The sequence below is a fragment of the Mycteria americana genome, chromosome 2, assembly GCF_035582795.1.
Source record: "Mycteria americana isolate JAX WOST 10 ecotype Jacksonville Zoo and Gardens chromosome 2, USCA_MyAme_1.0, whole genome shotgun sequence".
Classification (NCBI taxonomy): domain Eukaryota; kingdom Metazoa; phylum Chordata; class Aves; order Ciconiiformes; family Ciconiidae; genus Mycteria; species Mycteria americana.
This window is the reverse complement of record NC_134366.1, coordinates 19,869,737-19,893,998: the sequence shown is the minus strand read 5'-3', so window position 1 is coordinate 19,893,998 and position 24,262 is coordinate 19,869,737. Positions and strand designations below refer to the sequence as shown.

At 38.7% G+C, this 24,262-nt stretch overlaps 1 protein-coding gene across 2 annotated transcripts in view; it reads right to left on the bottom strand.

Moving 5' to 3' along the window:
• ARHGAP21 (Rho GTPase activating protein 21) overlaps window positions 1-24,262 on the bottom strand; it is a 125,060-nt gene that overhangs the window by 69,012 nt on the left and 31,786 nt on the right. The window contains exons 1-2 of one of the 2 annotated variants that reach the window (XM_075492648.1): window positions 20,982-21,193; window positions 4,026-4,208 (exon numbers count right to left, since the gene is read on the bottom strand). In XM_075492648.1, the coding sequence (XP_075348763.1) occupies window positions 4,026-4,208; window positions 20,982-21,065 (267 nt within the window). In that variant the 5' untranslated portion in view covers window positions 21,066-21,193. Of the gene's footprint in view, window positions 1-4,025; window positions 4,209-20,981; window positions 21,194-24,262 lie in introns of those variants that run through there. The other variant, XM_075492649.1, reaches the window with a different exon arrangement.

The following is a 24,262-nucleotide window of genomic DNA, read 5'->3' as shown; positions in this document are numbered from 1 at the left end:
CCTAACTCAGGTGGTCCACAGTGCCAGTTAGAGCACTGGTCTAGCTATCTCACCAGGAATTGTAGTTTCACATTGATGGCACTGGAAGTCTATGAAAGGCAGATATCAGCTTTGTACACATAAGGCTAGAAATACCTGCAACTAGAGTTTACCCTCAACAAACCCTAAGTCTCTTGGTTAACAGGACTCCACCTATTTTACTCAGGTTTTGAAAAGTTCTTTCTTTTCAGAAAAAGTCAGTAGCATCATTAAAAAGAAAATGAAAGTTTAGCACTGTTGGGTTTTTCTGATCAGCACTGAAACAAAAGAAACCCTTGTTGAAGTTCCACAACATTTAGAGACATCCATGAGATGGACCAGATAGCTAGAATTTCATGTGCTTGACAGTAAGCTGGACTTTGCTTATGCACAAAAGTGACCCTCATTCTGTTAAACTGGTGCTCTGCACTTCTGAATAACAGGAGGAGAAGCCTCACAGCTCTCTGCTTATTGAACAGCAAAGGTAAGGCGTGCCTCCAGTCTGTGAAATATTAAGGGAAGATGTTACCAAAAAAAAAAAAAAAAAAAAATCACCCGAAGACCTAAAGATAACTCAAGGCAGGTACTATTAGGTGTTAATATATTAAGACAAGTGTGTTTTGGGACTCCTAGTCAGCCAGAGCTTTGAGGTAGATCTGCCTAGACGTCTTTGTAGCAAGCTCCCCAAGACAACTAAAAAAAAAGGCTTTTCAACTGAACATAGGTTTTATTAGGCTAACAACTAGAACACTGAACTTCTTAAAACTTAAATAAAAACCCCACACCTCAAATGCACCTACGCAGAGAACAGATTATTAAAGATTTTTATAACATAACACCCACTCTTCTACACACAATACATCCTTTGGGATAGAGTTCTTTGCTTCCAAGGAAATCCACCTCAGCAGCTTTCCAAGTTGCAGCCTTCTCTGGCCTGCAGGAAGCTTTTCTTCCCATTCCCATGGAATATCCACCTGTGGTGTGACCTTTACCACACCCTGCAGTCTAGGGGCGTTATGCTCTGTCCTAGAGATGCCCACTGTTCCCTCCATGTGAGGAGCCCTCGTCCTCTTCTCCCCAGAGAATTCCACCTGACCCGTCAACAGCTTTTCAGACCCACAAAAACTGCAAGCTACAGGAGCAGAACTTCTAATGGGAAATTTTCACCAGATATTTCTGAATTGGAAGCAAAACTGGGTATTAAAAAAAAAATCCACAAAGAATGTGGAAAGACTGATTGAAGGAAACCTCTTTTAGATGTTTTTCTCTCTTTACTGCATCTCTACCGGTTTATGTTGACTTGGAGTAAGACTTAAGAGATCTCGAAATCTCTAAGTAGGCAAGCAATCTCTTGCAAGAGGCTGCTTGCCTACCTTGAAAAGCAATCAGAGGAGCTAGAATGCAAAGCCTTCCCTGGGGTAAAAAAAAAAAAAAAAAAAAGACCTCTGCACTGATCTAGAGGGAAAGTGACAGTATCGGGTTGACACTTGTGATAACAAAAGGATTGTGGCTCTGAGAAGCTAGTAGAGGATTGAGTAACTCCAGCTGTTATGTCAATGGCATCTTTAACTTCCAGCTGTAACCTCTATCTTACATCAGAGCTAACTGCACGCATTCTCAGGTGTGAAGAAGGGACAAGGCTACTACAAGATTTAAGACAGTCAGAAAACCAAATCATAGTTACCATTATTATACTACCTCTAAGGTGTGCAAAACAAAACATCTCCACCTTCTGAGGCCCTTACAATTTTGATCAATGAGGAAAGAGAGAGGAATGATACTTGAGCTCAGAATCAATGACAGAGACTGTAATTAGGTGGTAACCAATATGATCTTTGGTCAACTAAGAACGGCAGAGAAATCAGATCTGCCTCATATTAGGATCAGGCTGACAACAGGTGAATTTCATTCTTTAGTACCATAACTTAGGTACATAGACTTCTATAAAAGCCACCTTCTGAAGACCCAGGAGTAATAATGTTGAAGATCTGTTCTTTTTTTCCCCCGACTACCTCATGGACATTAAAAGCAAGAAAAGAGAATATAACAGTTCAGGTTAATTTACAGAAGTATTAACTAGGGCTCTGTCCAAATGAACCTTATCATATTTAGATGTAACTGAATCCCTGAATAAAGGTATTCAACTATCCAACAATCTCATTATTTCCTTTTCAAAAAACAGACAGAAATGGGAATGAATTAACCAGATTCTGACATATCAGAGAAGAAACAGAGAAAAAAAAAGGTGCTAAGAGCTCTCTTGCAGAAAAAGAGGGAGGTAGAACTTCAGGATGCGTCTCGAGATTTACAGGTATCAGGCTCACTATGTACTACTTGGGCGTCTCAGAAACCATTAGATGCGAATGAGAGGGGAAGGGCTGACGTTTCTTTTTTTCTTTTTTTTTATTACTTCCCCTTCCTTGTGCCTATCTCCTTCTCCATGCGAAAAAAATATCGTCCTCCTCAGAGAGATTTAGTGATACATCCACGAAGAAACCTATCCAGTCACTTCTTAGTTAAGGAGATTCATCCTGCTCATGCTGTTTATATTTTCACCCTCAACGTGAATAGGGATTGTTGGGAGATGCTAACAAGTGCACATAATTTGTTCTGCTCAGCTAAGGCTTCCCCACCCTCCTTCCTCTGTTTCACATTGGAATTCAACCAGATATTGCTCTTGGCTGACTCTCTATAACCTGTGCTGAAGGACAGAAATGTTAGGATCACCTGATACTGCTAACAGTGTCGCTTCCAGTTAGCTTCAGTGACTCCTTGTCAAGGGGAAAAAATTTGGGCGCTCAACTGCAGGCTGAATAGCTGAAGTTAACCAGAAAAGTGTGCCAACCTTATCCTGCAAAGCTTTTTCTACTTCAGAAGAAATCTTATAGCCACCTAGGACATGCAAAAAAACCAACTTTAACGAAAAGAATCCTGCAGACACACCAGTCAATTAGCTATCTGGAAAGAGCATGAAGCTTCAACACCCATTCCCCATCTTGATAAGAATCTATTCTTCTGCTTAACTGGAAAAGCAAAAGCAAAAATGATAGGTGGCATGGATTATGAGAAATTGCATACTTGATGGCTTTAAAATGAGCAATGTTATTTGAACTCACTAGGAAAAGCCCTCTCTCAATATTCGAATTTCTATCACTATTAAATGGACTTTTTCTCAACATCAGGTACTACAGCAGCTTTCAAAAGGTTCAGTCTCATAGGAGAACACATACACCCTTTGAGCAATGCAAACCAGTTAGCTACTTAACATTTAGAACTACTTGTTTTAGCTTAAAATATTTTACAGTTTTTTATTTAAGAAAGTTGTCCTTTAATGTAGGCCTGTATATTTTGTATATATTTGTCTCTTGACTAACGGGGAATTGCAGATTGTGGCTCTTTTCAGCAAAAAGAACGTAATATAGAAACACAACCCGTCTTTCTAAAGTACATCAGTTTCAGGATACTCAGTTAGAAACTATGGTAAACTAATGTTTTTCCAGGCTATTTCTTCATACGAAAAATTTCAATTTGGGGGGGAGGGGGACGGGATGGGACACACGACACAACACGACAGGGGACAGGACGGACACAGGGATGACATGACACCACAAAAAAACCCACAACAACAACAACAAAGAAAAAACCCAAGCTTTCCACCCTTGAAGTCTACACTTTAAAAGGTGTACAGACTCATCACACTGGCTTTGGGTAAAAAAAGTCTGTACAGAGAAATATTTCCATATTCTGCAATAACCACTGGTCTTACCCATGGTAAGAAATATTTTTGACTCGGGTGAGCTCATACCCAGTCAATTCCATTTTCTCGGAACAAATCAGTGCACAGTTATCAAACGATGCAGTAAGTGAGCCCACCCACCTTACACACAAGGGATCTTTCATCTGTGTAAGACAGATCTATACATACATTTACTTTCAAGCAAGATGGATTTTTTTTACCCTAAAAAGTATAATAAAGCTATAAGTGCTTCACTATTAATTTAACTTACTTTAAAAGAAAACTGAACTGCAGATTCTGGAGGGTAAACTATGAAGTGTCTTAAGGTGAAGCCAAAACCCTGAGATGTCCTCCTTAGCACGACAGTTTTAGGACCAGGCCAAGAAAAAGTTTCTTCTTCCTCCGATGGTGATACAGCTTCACTCTGCTCTTTTCCATCTTTATTTTTTGATGCCTAAAATAAAAAAAAACACACACAGAAGTCATAATTTGGATAATTAAAAAAAAAAAAAAACCACAATGAAAAAAACCAACCAAACAAAAATTACTGTGCACTTAAAAATATAATTTCTTCCCCCATAACCAAAATAACTTGATGATCACTAATATTTTTCAAAAGAAACGTGTATTGTAAAGCAGCATCCCTTACAGCATTACACCTCTGGTCATATCACGTACAGAATCACTTTTAAATGAAGTTAGGTATTAAGACAGTCAACATACAACAGTGAAAGGCTCAAATGAACTGCAAAAAATGTGTACAGCTTGCATGTTTTATTTGCTTTCTACTTTACATACAAACGTGTCTTCTGGGACCCCATTTTCTGGGTACACATATCTCACACATACGTACAAAACAAACTCTGCTTTTCCTCACTTATAATGCAGGCATGGTTTTCTCAACTAGTATCTCCTCACTTAAAACAAGTAAAACAGAATTGAAGAATATATGCAATTGGTTAGGCTTCTTCAGCAAGACACACTTTTCCTCTAGTCATATCTTTGACTTAACCTTTGTTTTTTCCACCCTTAGCTACTTTTCTGAACACTTCAGTATGCAAATTCCAAACACACAAGTAAAAAAGTCTAGTTTCCTTTTACAGTCCTACTGCAATCCCTCCTCTCATGCAGAAATAAGACATCTTGTTTTTTTCTTAAGGGTAATTTTATATGCCTATGACTTAAGAAACATTATCATAAAAATATTTGTCTTCTCAGCCTTATATGAAATCTTCCATTTCAATTTTCAAAATGAGTGCCACACCACACATTTCAAATCAAAGGCAGAAGACATACAAAGAAAGCATGCAAAACCCTATGACCCTCCTCTAAATATTCTAGTTCAACGATGCGTGAAATAAATTTAGATACCAGAGCCTATAGCCTATTCAAAGGGTATTCAAACAGAAATAATAGTCTTCTTGTCCTTCTGTAGCTCTGCTGCTGTGGCTCAGCAACTGGCTGATACGTGTCAGAATTTACTGCTTGGTTTTCCTCCTGGACTGCTCCAAAATAATCCCTTTTGATTCAGCCTTACAGCTGGGGTCTCAAACTGCAGTGCTTATCGGCAAGGTGGGCCCAGCCAACTCCAGTCAACATCTACAAGGAAGACAAAGCATTTCCACTCTAACCACAATGACAGCAACATGTATTACTGTAAGGAAAATGTTGCAGCTGCTTGGTGAAATAGTTAACCCACCAGAAAAACATTCTGCATTCAGGTATGTAAAACACGATGCATTTCTACACAGATGCTACAGTTCCGTCTTTGGAAACCTACATCTTGGTACATCCAACAGGAAGGACAAGGAAATACCAGCCAGTGCTTCAAAAGCCAGCCTCCCTACCTCCAAAAACCCTTTTCTTCAGCAAGGAAAAACAAATGGAGAAGGATCTTGGTGCTACAGCCAAGACAAGAAATGGGGCCACTTCTGGAACCAGAAAACACAGGAGAATCCAGAGCAGCCTGGCAGGACTCCGCTCCTCTGAAAAGCCTGCAAGGATTATCAGCAAATTTTGGAAAGAACAATAATAAATATCAAGGACTCAATCTCAGCCTAGTCTGTCCTCATCTATCATCTTCATTCACATTTTAAAGTGTTCGTGTGAAACCAAAAAGACTGTGCAATTAGATGACTAATGAGTGAAAAATTAGCGAGGACTGTGGAACTGCCAAGGTGAGTGGCGTTAGTTTAAAGTTCAAGCAATGCAAAGATCAAGTTAGTAATCCTTTAGCCTAAGGATGGGGTTTGTTTTTGAGGTGTTCCCCACCAATCTGTTCAGCTTCTGAACATGACAGCATTTTTTTTCAGTTCTGCACAAATAAATGTCCCTTTCAATCTCATGACATGAGCAGAAATCAGAGCCAGTAAGAACATTTTGATTCCTAGTAAATTGGCAAAAGAAATAGCTCCTAATAAAAAGAAAAAAACCCCAATTCACTGGCTTCTAAAAAGTGACAGTGATTTCTTCCATTAAGTGACGGGCAGCAATCCATCTATTTAACATTCTTCTGCAATCTTTTGTTTCTCCTCTCAAATTTTCATAGGCAACGCTTGATGCAGAAGTTTTGCACAATCGTAACAACTGCAGGTATCGCACAAGGTCAAAAAAGTTTAATAAGCAAATACCTATCATTGTGGACATGTAAACAGTAAGCTTAAATGTAGTACTGAAAAACAGAAATCTACAATATACTTGCATCTTTTTTCTGACAAAAACCTCTCTAATTAGCCTAAAGGGAATTTTAGTATGTATAACCACCGATCACTGAGGTTTACATTTAGAAATACTATAACCTGAGTTCAACAGACAGCCATACAGAGAACTTCACCAGGTCTGAGAAATGGGAGATACAACATTTGATTGCAGTGAGAAGAGAACCTCTAGTTTCCTTGTAATTTCATGTAAAATTTTAGTCCAGCAACTTCCACGAATGCTAACAGCTATTCATAAACAGCAGTACTCCCTAGTCAAATCATTATTTCTTGAAAGAGCCTGCCAGAAGTGGAAGGTTATCTTCATGCCATCCTTGGACTCCCTGCGAGGTCTGCCAACAGGGCAACAGAAAAAGCCAGTATCAATAATAAATGTGAGACATGTTCAGTAATAGCAACTTTCAGCCACCGCTACGAACAAGAATCTGAATTATAAAGAAAAGAGAGCCAACATCTGTTGAGTCACCCTGTGACATGTACAACTACATCACACCCACCAGAAAATCCCTTGCCAGAGAAGGCTTTAAAAAGGAACAAGAAAAGTTTCAAAAACACAAACAAAACAAGGATGCAAGACAGCAAGCAAGAAACAGATGATGTTTAGAATAGGCAAGAATATGTTACTGAAGGCAGAGTTCCTACATGGTTCTCCTTGTGAGCCAAAAATGATAGTAATCAAGTTACAAATACATAAATATCTCATATCCTTAAGGTCATTTGTCTTTAGGGTACACTCATTTGCATTTCAAGAAAATGAAAAATGCTTTATTTTATTTTAATTTCATATAAAATCTAACAAACCAAAGATTATTTGGCCATGTTCCCTGCTGAAGATCTGTATGTTTGTTTCTCTATGGATTCAATGCTCGAAATCGAAGTCAGAATGCACGCAATCAGATTCAAGGACTGAAGAATCCCAGGCTACTAAAAAAAGATTCAAGCATCATTTCCCTCAGGATTTCTTCATACCAGGTTTCTGAAAAGTATCTGAAAGCATCATTTCCTGTTACATGCAATTACAAGGACATACAACAGATGCTTAAGTGCATTGTAAAATGCATACTTTGTTTTTAATGTTGTATTTAACCCTTTTTTCTGAGCAATGAAAGCATCCATGAAAAATCAGATGTCACCTTAAAGAACTACATGAATCACTGTGAGCTTAACACACAATAACAGAATTATGTAAAATCAGTAAATAGCACCCATGTTTGTAAATGATACTATTTCCAATTAAATCTCAAATCAATAATTTCCCATTATATCAGTCTAAAAAAGTAAAAAAGGTAAACACACCCAACTTCCATGCTCTCCAAAGCCCCAAGCTTCTGAACAGTTTACAGACAGACCTATATTGAGCATGCTAAAAAAATCCTCAAGTGACAGTCATAGGTAATCGCAATACAAGCTATCAATAAAGACTTGTCTTCTTGACTATCTAACCAGTTAAAAAGGCATACTTTGGCTTCTGAATACTATCTTCGTAGATGAATAACAGTGAACATTAAAAAATGATACATTGCACTATCGATCCTTGAAAAAGATAATTCAAGCCATTTTAAAGTTGGTGTGATTAATCAATTTTAATCTGTATTTCATCTTTGTGTTCAGTATGCTAGTTCAAAATTATTTCTAAAAACACTTAGGACTAACATCCACATTGGCTCTACAGTGCTTTTTAAACTTTTTTTGTTTGGTTTTTTTTACCACATAGAACACTTCACAAATAAATTATGCAAATAAAAGTCTCATTGTAAGTGTGAGCATTACCCAAACTACATTTTCTGGAGCCTCGGTCTGTATTTAAAAAAGAAAAAGGAGGGGGGAAAAAATGGAAAAAAGAAAAAGGGGGGAAAAGGGGGGAAAAAGGAAAAAAGAAAAAGAGGGAAAAAGGGGGGGAAGGGAAAAGAAAAAAATAAAGGGAAAAGAAAAAAAACCCACCAGACCAACCTGGGGTCTTCGCTATCAATACCTCAATAAGAGCATGGAGACAGCCTGTGCTAAGCAGTGTCTGCTTCAGCTGCATTTAGCAATGTTCCACTTTTAGCTAGTCTATCAAGACATGTGATACCTGAAACAGCAATTCAGCTAGATGGATATATGCTGAACAAAAAATGGGCTGATGTCACCTTATTTTAGTGATTCAACAGTATTGAATTATTTTTTTTAGTCTTATTATTTAGACTAATTATTATTTTTTAGTCACTACTGACATAAGCCACAGCAAAACAGATTTTAAACATAGTTATTAATCCCTAAAGTCATCCTGAGACAGAATATTCCAAATGCTATAATAAATGCTAGGCCTGCTTGAAAACAGTGATATTTCTTGTATCAGATCATTTATTTTCCCTGGTTTATGTACCTAAGTAGCTATGACTTAGCTAACTGCCCTGTTAAATCTGCAGTTTCAGAGAAAAAAGGCTTTTCTAGAACAGTTTGATCTTATTTTATGTGACAAAGTATAAGGTCCTTAAAAAAAGGTAACACACACAAAAAAAGGCCTTTTCTGGCTAAGGCTACAGAATGGGAGAAAAAACCTGTCTATATGGGCAAGAAAATGTTACCCACAGAATGACAACAGGTTTCACTGCAAGTCAGCCTTCGTTTCTTTAATAATTAGGTTCTTCCACTGGTGATTTTTAAATAAAGTTATAATAAACCAGTGACCCTTTTAAATATCAACCATACAGAGAACTTCAAATTGCTTTGCTCGAAGCTGACAAAAAGTCAAATGAAGCAATAATAAATATATCCCTCAAAAATACTTCTACTTTTTTTGGCACACCTATCTGATCAGAAATGATGAAGCAAAGAAATGTATCATGCCTAGAGGACAACATGTCCCCTCGACCCTTATCATTTTCTCCTATGGTCAGACTGGACTCCTGCACATAAGTGAACTTGTACACAGTAGAAGTTCAATGCGTTGGAGAACTCCTGGTTCCCTAGTCCTCCAATGTGATAGAAAACAACCACAAACCCTCCAAAACAGACAGCTCCTCTGTGTTCTTAAAACATGAAACACTTCCTCTAAGAAAGATCTGAGAAAAACAGACATTTAAGACAGCCAAAGAATAGGTTATACAACTTTTCTTTGAAATGCGTTATCTCCATCCTCATTTGCAGTATAGGGAGGTATATCCAGCACCCAGAGAAAGCCAAGCAATGTTTTATCTCAGTAGCCCCTCAAAAGCAGGAACATGCACACAAGGTGCAGAATGAGTCTTTTCCTTTCAGTTTACCTCAAGCTCATAAACCAAAGATTTCAAGGGAGATGGGTCACATTTATAAAGACTAATACAATGATCGCATACTGAAACAGTCTCAAGCTGTGGTGAGATAAGATGTTTCTAACATCCTTAAACCAGACTGGAATGTACAAATAGTATCTTATACAGAAGGAAGTCATTCCCAGTTGAAGAAAAATAATTACTGACACAAAGGTGACACCTTAAGCAAATCCATCCTCCAGGTATCCAGGACACAGCTTTGTCTTCAAAACAAACAAATTAATTCCATCACTTTCAGCCTCAGCAACATGTTCATCTCTCACTGAAAAAAATCCCTGCAAAGAGACCAGCAGGAAAACTGGAATGCAGAAAACTCAAAACCTACATAATTTTAGGCCTCCATGTCAAATACCCACTTGTCCAAACTTCTGACTGACTTTTATGCTCAACAAAATCCTGTAGCCTTCCCCTAAACAGGTAGAAAGGATGTTGGGGAGGTCAGAAATTCAGGCAGGAAGTATAACCTGGCAGTATACATACTGACAGTGTCCTTCCCTTAAAGAAGTCTTCCATCATTTTCTGTCCTCGCAAGCTACAAGGTGTAACCATCAGTATCTCTAAACCCACGCTGATGGTCAGAAATCAGTCTGCCAAATTGTTGGGATAAACGGAAACCCATAAAAATCCTAGATGTAGGATCTTGGATACTAGCTGACACCATAAAAAAAGACATCTAGAATTTGCAAAAAGGAAGAGAGGCAAAAAACCCGAGAAAAACATCAATTAAATATTTAACAGCTACACAACTAGACTTGTTAAGAAACTTTAAGCTAAATTCCAAAGGTATCTGCAGCAGTCCATGCATAATACCAGTCACTTAAAGAAGTTGCCTCTTCTTTACTAACACCAAAGTTAGCCTGTATAGTTTATTAACATATCATCCCAAACATTTCAGTATTCTGAGTGTCAAACTGGAGCATTTATTTTTGCATGCTACCCCACAGCCACCCTTCACACTAAACAAGCAACAAGGTTAAAACAAATATATAACTACTAATTACTGTTTAATTTACGTATAGATTTAAGCTTAGGGCAGATATATAATAAAAGTGAATTAGCTGCTACATGCTCTAGCAGCTCCACAGGACTTTTCTTTCTTGCACTCTCTCTCCCTCCCCATAAGAAGTTATACAGCCTTGAGGCTGTAAAGATGTCTGTATGCAAAACCTCTGCCTTAAATACTACTTTTTCAAAAACTAATTTTGCTTTGAGAGTTCGCCTATGTAATCTCTTACACTCTTACGTACATACTCTGCTCTAAAACTAAATTCTTACCATGTTCAAACCCTGCCATTAAGCATTCCTGTGATTTCTAATTTAATCAAAAAGTATGTCTTTTTTCTTGTCTACCTTTTAGAAATACAAACCTTACTTGGGCATGCATAAGTTTAATCACCAGCTGTTTGTGCATCAAACTGAACTTTGCTAAGTAGAAATAAATCACTATAATGTTAAAAAATGGAAGCTTCCCTCTATCCAATAATGAGTTCAACTCTCAATATACAACTTACGTGCAATACAAATTCACAGTACAATATATACAACACAACAGTATATACAATATATTTATGTAATTGCTGACATTTACTATGTGCTGACATGTACTTTTTACTAACAGCACTTCACTAAAACTAGACATGACCACAACGTAGCAGATTGGAGTGAAAGTAGTTCAGGATCAACGAGCCTTTATCTACAGAGTGACACTGTAAGAGCATACCCTGAACAGAAGAATCAGGCAGTTTGAGACACGGAGATGTACTGAAGCACAGAAGAGGAAAGTGTTTCCTACCCCTCAGAACATCATCCTCCATTCTTTTGCAGAACAGGCCACAGGGAAACGGATCGTACCCAACAGACTGTGCTGGACCTACTGACTGATAGCAAGACCCTCAGAGCACAAGAGAGAAGGTATCTCTCTACATCCTGTTCGCTTCAGTGCTACATATTTAAGAAATCTGCAGGAAGGACTTGGTTGCCCAATGCTAGTAACTGCTGAACCTGTTTTCAGTAGGTATCAAGAGGCAGCTGCCTTGCCATGAAGCACCTGAAACTGGAAATGAAGATGTAAACAAGCCCTCAAAGCTCAAAAGATCAAACAGCTGCAGAACCACTCTCACCACAAGAGAAAGCTGAGATGTGGAGATAAATGGAGCATGAGTCTTCACACATACAACGATCAGTAGATGGCGTGCACAGGGACAGATAAAACTGGTCCAGTCAGGGCCCTTGCCAGCAGCAGACGACAGTCTGCTTTTGGAATTGGGAGGCACAGCCCTTCTTCCATGCCACAGCTCTTTCTTCATGAAGGCAGGGGGGGCGGAGAAAAAAAAAATCAGTCTCCAGAGGAAGACTTCTCCAACTCCAAAACTCAGCTCTCAGAGTCACCAGTGGGCCCCATTCATCTCTTACAGGGCGGGTGGTATGCATACATGAAGTGTAGGATATTTGCTGAGACTCCCCAACACTAGCATTTCTCTTGAGTTGCAGCTGAGGGAGATGCAGTAACTGGAAAGCAAAATAAAGGCAGACAAACTGAAGAACTCCAGTAGCTCTCCAGAACAAGATCCAAACCCTTTATGACTCCAGATGGAGAAAAGGTTACTACAATGAATGGTTTCAATATCAAACAACAGGAAACCAGAAATAAATTATTAGTGATTGCCGTAAGACTAAGGGCAAGGATGGGCAATGCCATTTCTCACGTTTGCTGCTCACCTTAGTTGTGCAGGCAGGCCCTGAGAGCCACCAGCAGCAGTGAGATGGTCTCTGTGAGCACCTCTCCCTCACTCAGCCCTCTAATGGGTCTTGCTGACAGTCATAACAAGCCCAGACATTTTGGAGCAAGGGGAAGGCAATAAAGATGTGAATGTCACTCAATGGAGTGACCACAGGTCTACGTGTCTCCCTCACAGGATCCCGCTTTTTATCATTTTAATGTGCTGTTATGGCATTAAGACCAGGTAGCGACCGCAACAGGTCCTTTTTGGGGGACTAACCAAAGTTAATTCACATATTTGCTAGAAGCTGGTCCTGGCAGCAAACCTGCCACTTTCTTTTAGGAGTGTGAATCCCACCAAGATGGAATACACGCCTGGAATATTCTTTTAATTCAATAATGAAGGTGGTGGTTGCCTGCCTGCAGAAGAGATCAGTTGAGGACACCAACGCAGACTTTGAAATGAATCTCAGAAATGAATAACCCGATTCAATAAACTATATAAATTATGTCCTCAAACCAAGCCCAGGTAAGGAGAAAGGCTTAGCAAAACAATACAGGACTACTCCAAATGTATGAAGTAAGTGGGAAATCTGCAACCTTTCAAAACCAAAGTGTCTGTGCCAGCACGGCAGATGGCTTGGAGGCGCAGGGAAGGAGACATGCATTACTGCCATGCACCACGCAGGCTACCGAGCTGGCTTGGGGGTGGAAGGAGAAGGACAGAGGGACACGTGTTTCTGTGTACTTTTATAATTACTATTGTAGTAAACACAATCATTCAAAAGGAGAAACAGTATTTTCAAGATAAAGGATTTCAGTTCTCAAAAAGGTCAAGGCGCACACAGAAAATAAACAAAAACCTCCACACATGCAGCTTATCACACAGCTTAAACTTTCCTTACTGTGCTCTACTGTTCATGAAAAGCTGCTTTGTAAAGCATGGCAGTTGGTGCTCATGTCAGTCTCATCACTACTCCACAAGACCTGAAAAGCAAAGCTGAAGGCTATTACAGCAACCTTTACTTTCCTCCCTCACCTTAAAATGCTCACACATTTATATTGCATTTTTCACCCCGAACTCAAATACAGAAAAGCAAAAAGGGTTAGAGGAAGCCTATACCTGAAAACCTCCATCTTCTTGATTTGAAATCAAGTTCCTCCACCACAACACAAATAACTAGCTTTACACTGTCAAACTACTCAATGATGTAGTGACATGTGACAGTCTGAAAAAGGATTATCTCAAAAACGTCGCTTCCATGTGTCTGTTCAACTGAGAATTGTTCAGTTTACCTGGCTCTGGATTAAATGCAGTGACACCAATTGGCTCTGTAAGCTGAGCCTAGCTGGACATACTTGCTTGAATGAAAGGAGCATGGAGCTTCTTAGGCCAGGGGAGATCCAGAAAGAGATTTTCTACTTTGAAGCAGGGAGAATCCCAACCTACTAAGCTTGGCTAGACTTGAAATAGCTTTTTACACAGAGCAAGCTCTGGTTTTCCTATACAGTTGTTCTGATACCTGGACTTTTTGCACTATGCTCTTAACTTCACCAACAGCAAGATCAGGTCTGGCATGATCAGGTCTGTGTTCCACCACAGCTCAAACAGTACTTCTCCAGAGTTAGCACCTAATCCCTAAATTATCTAGATGTATAAACTAACTTATCAGATCTCCCTTTAAACACCAGATACTAGCAAGTTTAGCATACTTCAACTCATTAAAATGATCCTAATCTACCATATAAATGTCTATTATATTTTTATACACTTATACGCACACACAAAAAGTATACTATGTTTTGTGTGTGTGCATATATACACATAGATTTGTAGCTTGTCCACATCCAAAAACTGTACTTCTTTACCAAGGTTCTTTTCAAAGCTAACTAAGTGCACTTCAGTTTAGATCATGCCTTATACTTCCAGAGTAACAGCCAATTTCAAGCAACAGCACCAAGAAACACAGTAAAAAGTATAGGGACTTTATAGGACAGAAATGCAAACTATTTTCATCATGTGTTTTTGTTTATATCTTGCATTTAGTATTTACAATAAAAAACACACAGTTCATAGTATTAAATTTAGTCAGAAAAACATTAAGAAATTGAGCGCTTCCTTGTTTTCTTATAGGCTCATTAGCAAAAGCCTCCCCGCTTAACAGCTACATCCTTAAACTGGAAAGAAAGGAAACATCTGCAGGGCTGGTAGCATAACAGCAAAATGTCATGTGATCTTAATTTAGCTAAATTGAAGCTTTTCCTTCTCTGCTTGTTCTGTTGTTGCTTGTTAATAATAGGAAATGCTTTGTCCTCACCTTACAGTCTAATCTGGAAATACCAGAGACAGGAGACGAAGAAAGCATGCTTCTACCCCTCAGCATTGAAGCAATGTTGCATGATGCATGACAAAAGAACCTTCTTAGCAGTCTGACAGAAGTGATAAAGAGTGGTTTGCACAGTCACCACCTGTCAAGGGCTGCCTTACATTGCTTCTTTCAGCCTATGGGAACTTTTTGATAGACCCAAGAATACGAGCCACCCCATGACCCACTCTGCTTCCTACAAATGGGGAGAGAACAGTAAGAAACACTGCGCCAATGTCCCCAGCTAAGTACACTACTGCAAAAATAGGAATGAGTTTCAACAAAATTTGTACTCTCTTGCTTTCTACAGTAACATGGACTTTATCAAGCACACAATATACCAGATAAATTCCACTTCACTTCCACCAGACTATTGTAACATACCTATTTATATATGTGAAATAGTTTTGCAGAAGCCATTAAGAAAAACAAAATCACCACACAGTGTAAAACCTGACCTGCACAGACGCCATTTCAATAGCCAGATGCACCACAGCTTTAAACTGTCAGCTCTGAAACTACCTATACATTTCCTTCAGTTCATACTGTTTCTCTCCACTGTAGCCAGAGGCTCTATGTCTTGGTTCAAAAAATTATCAACTCTGCAAGGGACATAGTTTAAGTTTGCCAAGCCACCCAAGAGAGCACCCGCTTTTCCATAGCCTCTTTGTCCCTACAGGAAACCTCTGTGCTTGGACTAGGCTACTCCATGATGCAGCTACAATGCTGAGTAAGGGCTTTACTTTGTGGGCTCAACAGTGGGACAAAAATATGCCTTACACCTGGTCTCTATCGAATGTAGGTATGAGGCTGATCTTCTCTTACTGAAGCTACCGAACTTTTCAACATAAACAGAATATGCTCAGTCCTGTTCTAAAAACAAGAAAATGAAATCATTTTGAGAGTAGCCACACCACTTCATCTGCATATATGCATCATCATCCCTGCTGATAATTCAAGCTGTTAAGACTCAAGATCATTCAATTCTGCAATATTGCACCTTTACTTAAGATTTTATTTCATGTACTACAGAAATGTCTCTGACCTGCCCAAAGCCAAAAGGAAGCCTTTGGTAGATCAGGGAATTGACCCTCAATGTCAAAATCCAAACTGTCACCCTAAAGACATGGTTATTGCAAGTGAGATGTTATTGCAGAGTCTGACTCTCTTTGCAGAAGATTTACCTACACACATGGGGAGAGGTTTAAGAACAAGTGACCCGAGAGAAGAACTATTCGTATCAAGCCTAAACTTCTTAGGAAGTTTAACACAGAGAACATGGCTCAAAACACCACAAAACTTGTAAGACAAATGTGTCAAGATTCTTTACATCCCCACATACACAGCTCTCCTCCTCAAAAATAACCTCTAAATATACAGTTTGAGCTACTCAGTGTTAAAGCTTTCTAATACAGAGACTATTAATAAACTCCTGTAGACAAACTCACCACTTAAATATAACCCTGGTCCCATGTTTCAAGATATTTAATTTGAATATACTATATAATGTGCAAATCAACGCACTGTAAGTTTTAAAAGCCTCAGAAGTGAAAAGGCTTGGGTTTGGGTTTTGTACAAAAAAAATTAGCATACACAGATGCAAAGCTGCATATCCAAACAGCCAAGTTAAATTAATTCAAAATCCTACATTTGTAATCTATTGTGCATATACAACAGAGGAAGAAAAGCAGCTTTTTCAGTGAAGAATTTTATTTACAGAGCTATAATGCACAAGAAGATGCTTAAAAAAGGACTGTGAAATCATTAACCTGGAAAAAAAAAATCTTAAATCTTTATGTCCAGAGATGAGCTATTATTAAGAGGATAGAGAGGAGAAAGTTGTCCACAGGATTTTCAGTTTAGCTGCAAATCCAGAAGCTTTTGAACATTGACTTACGATGTGATCGTATGTGACCTGCGTATTTCCTCAGAGTTCGCACTGAATATGTCAGTAAGAATGGCTGATATAGATGACTAAATCTACATTTGTATCTCTGTCTGGAGGTTGGGGTGGGCAGAGAGAAGAAATCTATTTTAACACAAATCTATTTGCTTATTTAAGAACTACTTGTCTTTGCATGCCTATTACTATGGCTTGAATTGCTCACTGTTGCTGAGTTACTTCCCTGTACTTCTGAACATTACAAAATGTTTCTCCAGCAATGTGAATTCCCACAATGAGTAAAGCCACCAGCTATTTCCTGCAATGATTTTACACCTTTTAGTCAATAAAACTGAAAACATCACACCCTGCACTGCTATGAGGGAAGATTTTTATCATATCCCCTCCCTCCCCAAGGCAGCAGATAAACAGAAATAAGAGCATAGTAAGATAACATAAATATCACATTTCAAAACCGTTATCAGCTGCAAGTATCTCAGAAGGAATGCAGCCACCTTTGTTATTTCATCCTCCAACTGACACATTTGGAAGACTGAAAAGCTTTTTTTAATGTTATCGGAGATTCTCTGAAGGAAGGGAAATAGCTGCAGTGCAGCAGCTGCTGCAGCACTGCTGCGTTCTGGGGCTTGAAGGCTATGTGAGAGCTTGGCTTGCACTGCAACATCTCATTCTCACATACTGCCTCACAGAAAATATAGCCTGCAATAGTGAACTTAAGTTAAAAAAAATAGAAATAAGATCTTGGCTGCTATAATGTCACAACATACTAATGTACTTTCATGTACATCAATATAGCCTTTGATGAGAAGTTTCCTCCAAGCCCAACAACTTCAACAGTCAGGCCCAACCCTGTGCAATGAAATCTGACCAACCGTAAGTTTACAGAACTTTGCAGTATACCTGTCTCTGGCTGAGAAACCCAAGATTTAAGTATTTACATGGCTGAAAGAACATTATTGTTACTTTTAGAGGTTAGGATGCAGCAATAAGATAAAAAATAGAAGCCAAATGTTGTTCAGCAAGGAACCAGTGAGAATAGCACGTGAGATCTGCTCTCCTCAAACTAATAAAAGCCTGCTTAGAACACAGCGATGACCTATGAGCATAGGTCATTTGCTGATAAGAAGACAACCTACATTCAACTTGTGGTCTACTGTTCCCTATCTAACACTTGAAAGCAAGGTATCTGTGATGCAAGGAGAAAAAAACAAAACTGTTGTATCACCTACTTTATATTATCTACCAGTAATTCTTCCAACTATCTGAAGAAGTGGAGTTTATTAGACATACTTGCTGTAATATATCCCACCATGACCACAAGGTGAATAGATGTACCAAGCATCTCAAGGGTTTACCCGCATGCTGAAGGCTGATAAAGGATGTCCTTGAAAAGACAGAGGGGGTAGCTCCTTCTGCATCTTACTGAAGATGAGCCTAGTTGTTACGTTACTGCATAAAAATATTACTTAGCACTTCCATACATTTGTTGAAGAAGAATTCTAACCTAGATCACAGCTAGTATGCTAAGTTATGATTCTGAGACTACAACTCCATAAACACCAGACTATCAAAGGAAAAAAAATTTGCCTTAACTTTATTTTTTAAGTCATTTTTTCTCTCTCTTTTTTTTTTTTTAAGAAAACGCACTAAAAATTCCTTGTTTACCAAGACCAGACTATATGAATAATAGGATTAATCATCTTTGATACTGTTGGGGCAGTCTGGATAAGTACAGACACAAATCTGCAAATAAATCCATTTACAGTGGTCTCCCACAGGATACAAACTTTCTACCTGCTGCTCTCCCTCACTAATCCTACATTTGCAATCACATTGAAGTTCTAAATCGCCCATAAGACTCCTACACTTGAACGTACCCCGTATCCCACAAGACAACAGTCACAGACAACACAAAAAAGAAGCAAGACACTTCAGTACTTTGCAATAACTCATTTTAAGAAAGATTAGAAGATAGGTAATGAAGCTGACCCATGAACAAAGAGTGAAAGATGAAAAATTGCAAACAATTTCATTTATTTCTGTACTCTTCGATTACCGCAGAAGACTTCTGAGTGATTATTCAGGAATCACCATGTGATAGCCGTCAATCCCATCCAAGGTTTGGACTAAAAACTGTAATTCATTGGTGTCAACAGAACTACACTGATTTGCATGATCTAATAATTTGATTTTAGAGGTTTCTGTTTTAGTACGAAACACTGCATATCCTTTGAAAACAATCTAATACACACAACAGCTTGCTGTATCAGAGTGCAAAGGGCAACTGTCTCCAGTCATAGCAACTTTCATGCTGCACTGTGAAAGTACTTTTTGTAAAATCTAAATTATCATGGTAGACAGGCAAAAATATTGCTGCCTATTTCATACTTGTTCACTTCCTGTTTTAAAAACCAAACTTTGGGAAATGTATGCCAGGGGTGGGGGAGAGCAGTAAAAAACAAAAGAAATCCTTAGAATGATTCAGCTGATTTGAGAAATTATTAGTGACACATACAGACAATTAAGTAGGTTTGTATTTTCTTCTTGAATATATATATCTGATGACTCTTTAGAAGAAAACTTGTTTTCCTGTAAGGCAAGCCTTCAACTCAACTCTCAGATCACAAGCAGTAATTCAGCCCCTGATGTTTTACTGGGGTCAGGATGGATGGAAATTGCCAAAAAAGCTGCATAACTTCTGTTAATTCAAAGATACCATGAGCCAAACCAGAGTTGTGCTTTGAGGTCACACTTCAGAAAGAGCTGTTAGTCTCAGACTTCACAGGTCACCCACCTGCTTTCTCACCAGCAGCCTGCTTGGACACTGCTAGGTGGAGAACACGGAGAGCAACACTGCTATATGAAGCAGCGTGCATCTCTCACCAGGCCTGACAGCTTCCACTTCTGCCATGGCATTTCAATGCAGTAGGAAGAGAGTAGCTGCACTGTAATATCCCATAAATGAACCTTCAGCTTCATTTCAAAGAAAAATATGAGCAGCAACCATTAAAATGTATAGCTCACAGGGACTTTATTTCAGTGTAAAAAAAAAAAAAAAAAACAACCAAAAAAACCCACAAACACACAAAAAACCACAAACCACCAAACAAAAAAACCCACCCAAACATAGCAATTGCATATTCCACTTAAATAATAAAATCTAGCAAGATCAAACCGTTCAGCAACATTTCTACCTCAAGCACACAAGTAATTTGAAGTATATTGATCTAAGGCTTGAGTTTTGTTTCCAGCTTGGTAAGAAACAGTTTTTAGGTTATGTGAACCCTCTCCTGGGTTGGTTTTTTTGTTTTGTGGTTGTTTTTTTTTTTTGTTGGCTTGGGTTTTTGTTTTATTTTGTGAGGGGTTTTTTTTGTTCTTCTTGACTTCTATGTATGGTGGGAATATTTTTTAATCACCTGCCTCTAGTTACTGTACTGAAATTGCAACTTTATAACAAGTACTTACATTCCCCTTACACCACAGAAGAACAAAATAAATTTTCTTCAGTGACTGGCTGAATGTTATATGAGAAATACAGGTAATATCTAGAGTACCTTAAAAGTAGTATTACAACTGCATACACTATTTTAAGTAAGTGGATCCACTACTTTAGTAAGTGGATTCTATTTTAGAACATTTCCATTCAAAATCCAGGCAGGGGTTCCCCCCCCACCCTCCAGTTCTGCACTAAGTCAGTCAATTAGACTTAAATCTGTCCATATTAAGAACTGAATAACATCCTGTGGAAATTTATTTTATCCTGTATGTTTAAAAAAAAAAAAATGTAACAACCTCCCCTCACACTATTTTTTTAAATCTTATTCATGATCAAGTATTTTGAAATAGGCAAGATGTTTGAGTCCTTTTAAAGCAGGAAAACAAATCAGCTTTATATTTATTAACAATGCAGTTTATCCTGGCACATCTCCCCCTTCCTGTATGTGATATTTATCTTCTTGTGCAATTCATGAAGTAAAAGCCCCCAAAGCTTAAGACTCTAAGAGAACAATCTAAAGTACTCAAAGTGTTAAAAAAAGCAATTATATAGTCAAAGCATGCTTTGTATGCTTAATAACTCTAGAAAACTCCTTAGTAAATGGCAACATTTCTAATACTACATCCTCAATAGGATTGGGGGTGGGGAGAAGAGATCAACTGAAGCCTTTTTTTTTCCTTATACCAAATGATATAATTATATTAAAATATGTAAGGATAAGCAAACAACAAACCTGGCCACTCCACGCACAATACAGGTTACATATGAAACTCCAGTTGTGATTGATCACGCAGTCCAAAATCCTGAACTGGGCCATGTCTTGCTCTAGCGCAGACTGCTGCTGTGCTCTGACTCAGCTTTTGTCTGGGTGATCCTCGAGGATATGAGAGCTATGCAGTAGTGACATTCAGGAACAAGGACCTTCCTTCCTGTTCAGTCTCCCTTCCCACCCCAACCATGTGTCAACTCAACAAGATAAACTGACAGAACTGCATAACATTCTTCAAAATAATACTTCCGAAGCTGCCAAATTATGCATTCCTGGAAAAAAAAAATGGGAAATAAGAACCTAATAAATCTCACCAAAGCAAACACAGAAAGGCACTCTCAAACTATGCTTATTCTCCCCCCTCCTTCATTTCTGCTACTGCTGAAACCAGTCTGAATATCAGTAATTTAGTGTAATGATTTATATCATATGAAGCTTAAACTTGCTTAGGTACAGTTGTGATGATGGCTTCTGTGTTTTCATGAGGGCCAAAAGCTTATGGCTCCTGTTTTAAACACAGCACAATATGAGCAACTTTTCAAAGTCAAGAGAACTTCACAGTTTTCATAAAAATTACATAGATTTCTTTACTTCAGGTTCTTAAATGGGAGGCTCCCCTTTAAACCTATCAGAGTACTGTTAGCATTGCACAGAAACGCTGTCTGCCTTTTGCAATGAAGGATGACAACCACCCTATTGATAGGGAAATAGAAGATTAGTGGGATCCTAAGAAACTGCAGAAATACTAGAAAAGTTTCTTACTTCCTTTATGTATTTCTTTTTTGCAATCTGAGAACAACCACCCTATTTCACCATTGCACCTCACCTTCTGTGTCTTGACTGTCTACCTTGTGTTCCTCCTTCCCCTTCAAAGGTGAGATACAGAAATATACACATTTTATCTGATGATTACATGAACTATTAGACTAGTCACAGAAACAACTTACAATAATCTGCAGTTTAACCACCACAATTAACTAACAAACACTTCAGAAACAGACAGGCATGGTTTTATCTACCAGCTGTAGCTCAAAATACTTTAAAACTAGAACGTGTTATTTGTTGAAGGTGTTAGAGATCCCAAACATCTCTCCAGTGACACAAGAAGGGACCCAAACATTCTGACCTGAAGCTGAAGAAGGAGCAGAGGCAGCCGCCCCCCACCCCCCCAGAAAACAGGGCCTCAAGGGTCCCCCCATTCCCAGGCTCAGCTGCTCCTTCAATAAGAGAAGGGTAAGGATAGCACAGGAGATGAGACGCATACGAGGAGAAGGGCAGTGTTCTGTTTGCATCAGCACTCGTGCTTTTCCTCAAGGAAGAAGATCTGTGAGATGCAAAAGGCTTTTCTATCTTGAGAAAGTATGGAGAAACGGCTCCAGAACAGGTGGCCAATTCACCCTTTGCTTCAGTAACAGCCAAACGACTGAAAAGTACTTCAAATGTGAAAGAAAATCTGTGCTGTAAAAGCAGCCTGGAAATAAAACAAACTTGTATACGAGGGTCAAACAAATGGTGTGGCCAAATAGTAGCTTGTAACTTTGAAACAGTTATACAAATAAGGCCTCATTTGTTTTAACCAAACCAAACAAAAAAATCTTGTTCTAATTTCTCATCCCAAGGGCCCTGGGAATTAATGCAAGTGTCCAAGCCAACCTCTTCCCTTCTCACCAATGTGAGCAGTCTGCAAACTTCGAAGACACAGTTGCGTACAACAAATCTATTCTGGTTCACTTTAAGATGTACACGGCAGAGATTCTCTATTATCCTTACAACACCTAATTACAAAAAAGGGAGAACAGTAGTACCAGTGCAACACGTCACAAAATGAATGTGGCCTCAGAAAAAGCACTTAAAGAAGGGATTAAAGAGCTCGAGATATTAAAACAATAAAATCTCCTTGTACAAGTTAAATGGTCTGCACTGAAGCAGCCTGTGCTGACAAGGGGCTAGAAGAAATGTTCTGCTTAGCAACTATTACTAGGTGGAACAGATACACTTCCTCACAACAGACATCATAACTATCCAAGCTTGAGAAATCTTGGAGTCAGAGGATGTTTGGGAAGGTCTTACAGAGCAGGGGGTTACTGCAGAGCTGCTGGAGCAGAATAAGGCAGCAAAGTCTCCAGGACAGGAATGCTGGAACAAGGAAGGACCCGGCACCCTGCAGGACCAGCAACAGGGATGCTGGCAGAACATGTGGGGCAGCCTACACACGGCTGGAAGAGTGGCCTGCTGCACATTAGTTGCGCTGTGGAAAAATGCTGTCATCAACTAAATACGGTGGAGGGAAGAAGGGAAAGGAGATCTGGAAAACTAAGGGAAGACTGCTGTTTTGCACTAAAAACAACATCAACCAGGTTCTTCTTAAACAGTATTTTAGTACGATTCTGCATTGATTGGTTTCATTATCAATTATCTGCTTTAAGATCCATAAAGCATTACTCAGTATTTATTCCCTATGAAGTACTCAAACTCCTAATAAAGTATTCAACATAGTATATTAAAAGTCTCCTACTGTACAGTATGATATAAAAAAAATTGAGTCAGTTAAACCTCAGAATCAAATTTGTGCAACTCTTCTCATAAAATCAGCAGCCATTATTAGCCTGTTACTTTTTGGCATTCATTTTCAAATCTGGTTTAATGAAATTCTAAAACAAAACCCCACCCCCCCAATCTGGCCAGTGCTTATATACCACTACAATTCATGCAAAAGCGTCTAAATATTGCAGATAAAAACATAAATAACAATATAGAGCAGTAGGACAACATTTTCAGAAACAATCAGTATTGGCCTGACAGCCACCACCAAAAATCAGCATCAAAATGCTTCTAAATTCCAATAGGCATAGAATGAGGTAAGGACCAAAGTTTTTGCAAGCTTGAGTCTTTACTTAAGTCCCCTAGATATAAGAGGGAGCTCAGAAACTGCGGCAAGAGTAGCACCTTCAGCAGTAAGTTGCAGTTACTGCTTACAACTGACTCTTTCTCAAAATTTTCCTCTAAGTCAGCCTGTGTACTTGTAAATTTGATCTGCCATTACTGAAAACTGATCCTGATAATCTTCAGTTAGCCTGACAATTGCTCTCTCATTTACAAGAGACGATCTCCTTCCTACTGCAAGGTTAAATCAAATTCCACTAGCTTAGCACTCCTCCATTCTAACCTTACTTTCTTTACTGTTAACATATTTTTTGGAAGACCTTATTTATTTCTCCTAAGCATGGTTACTATGCTTAGGAGAT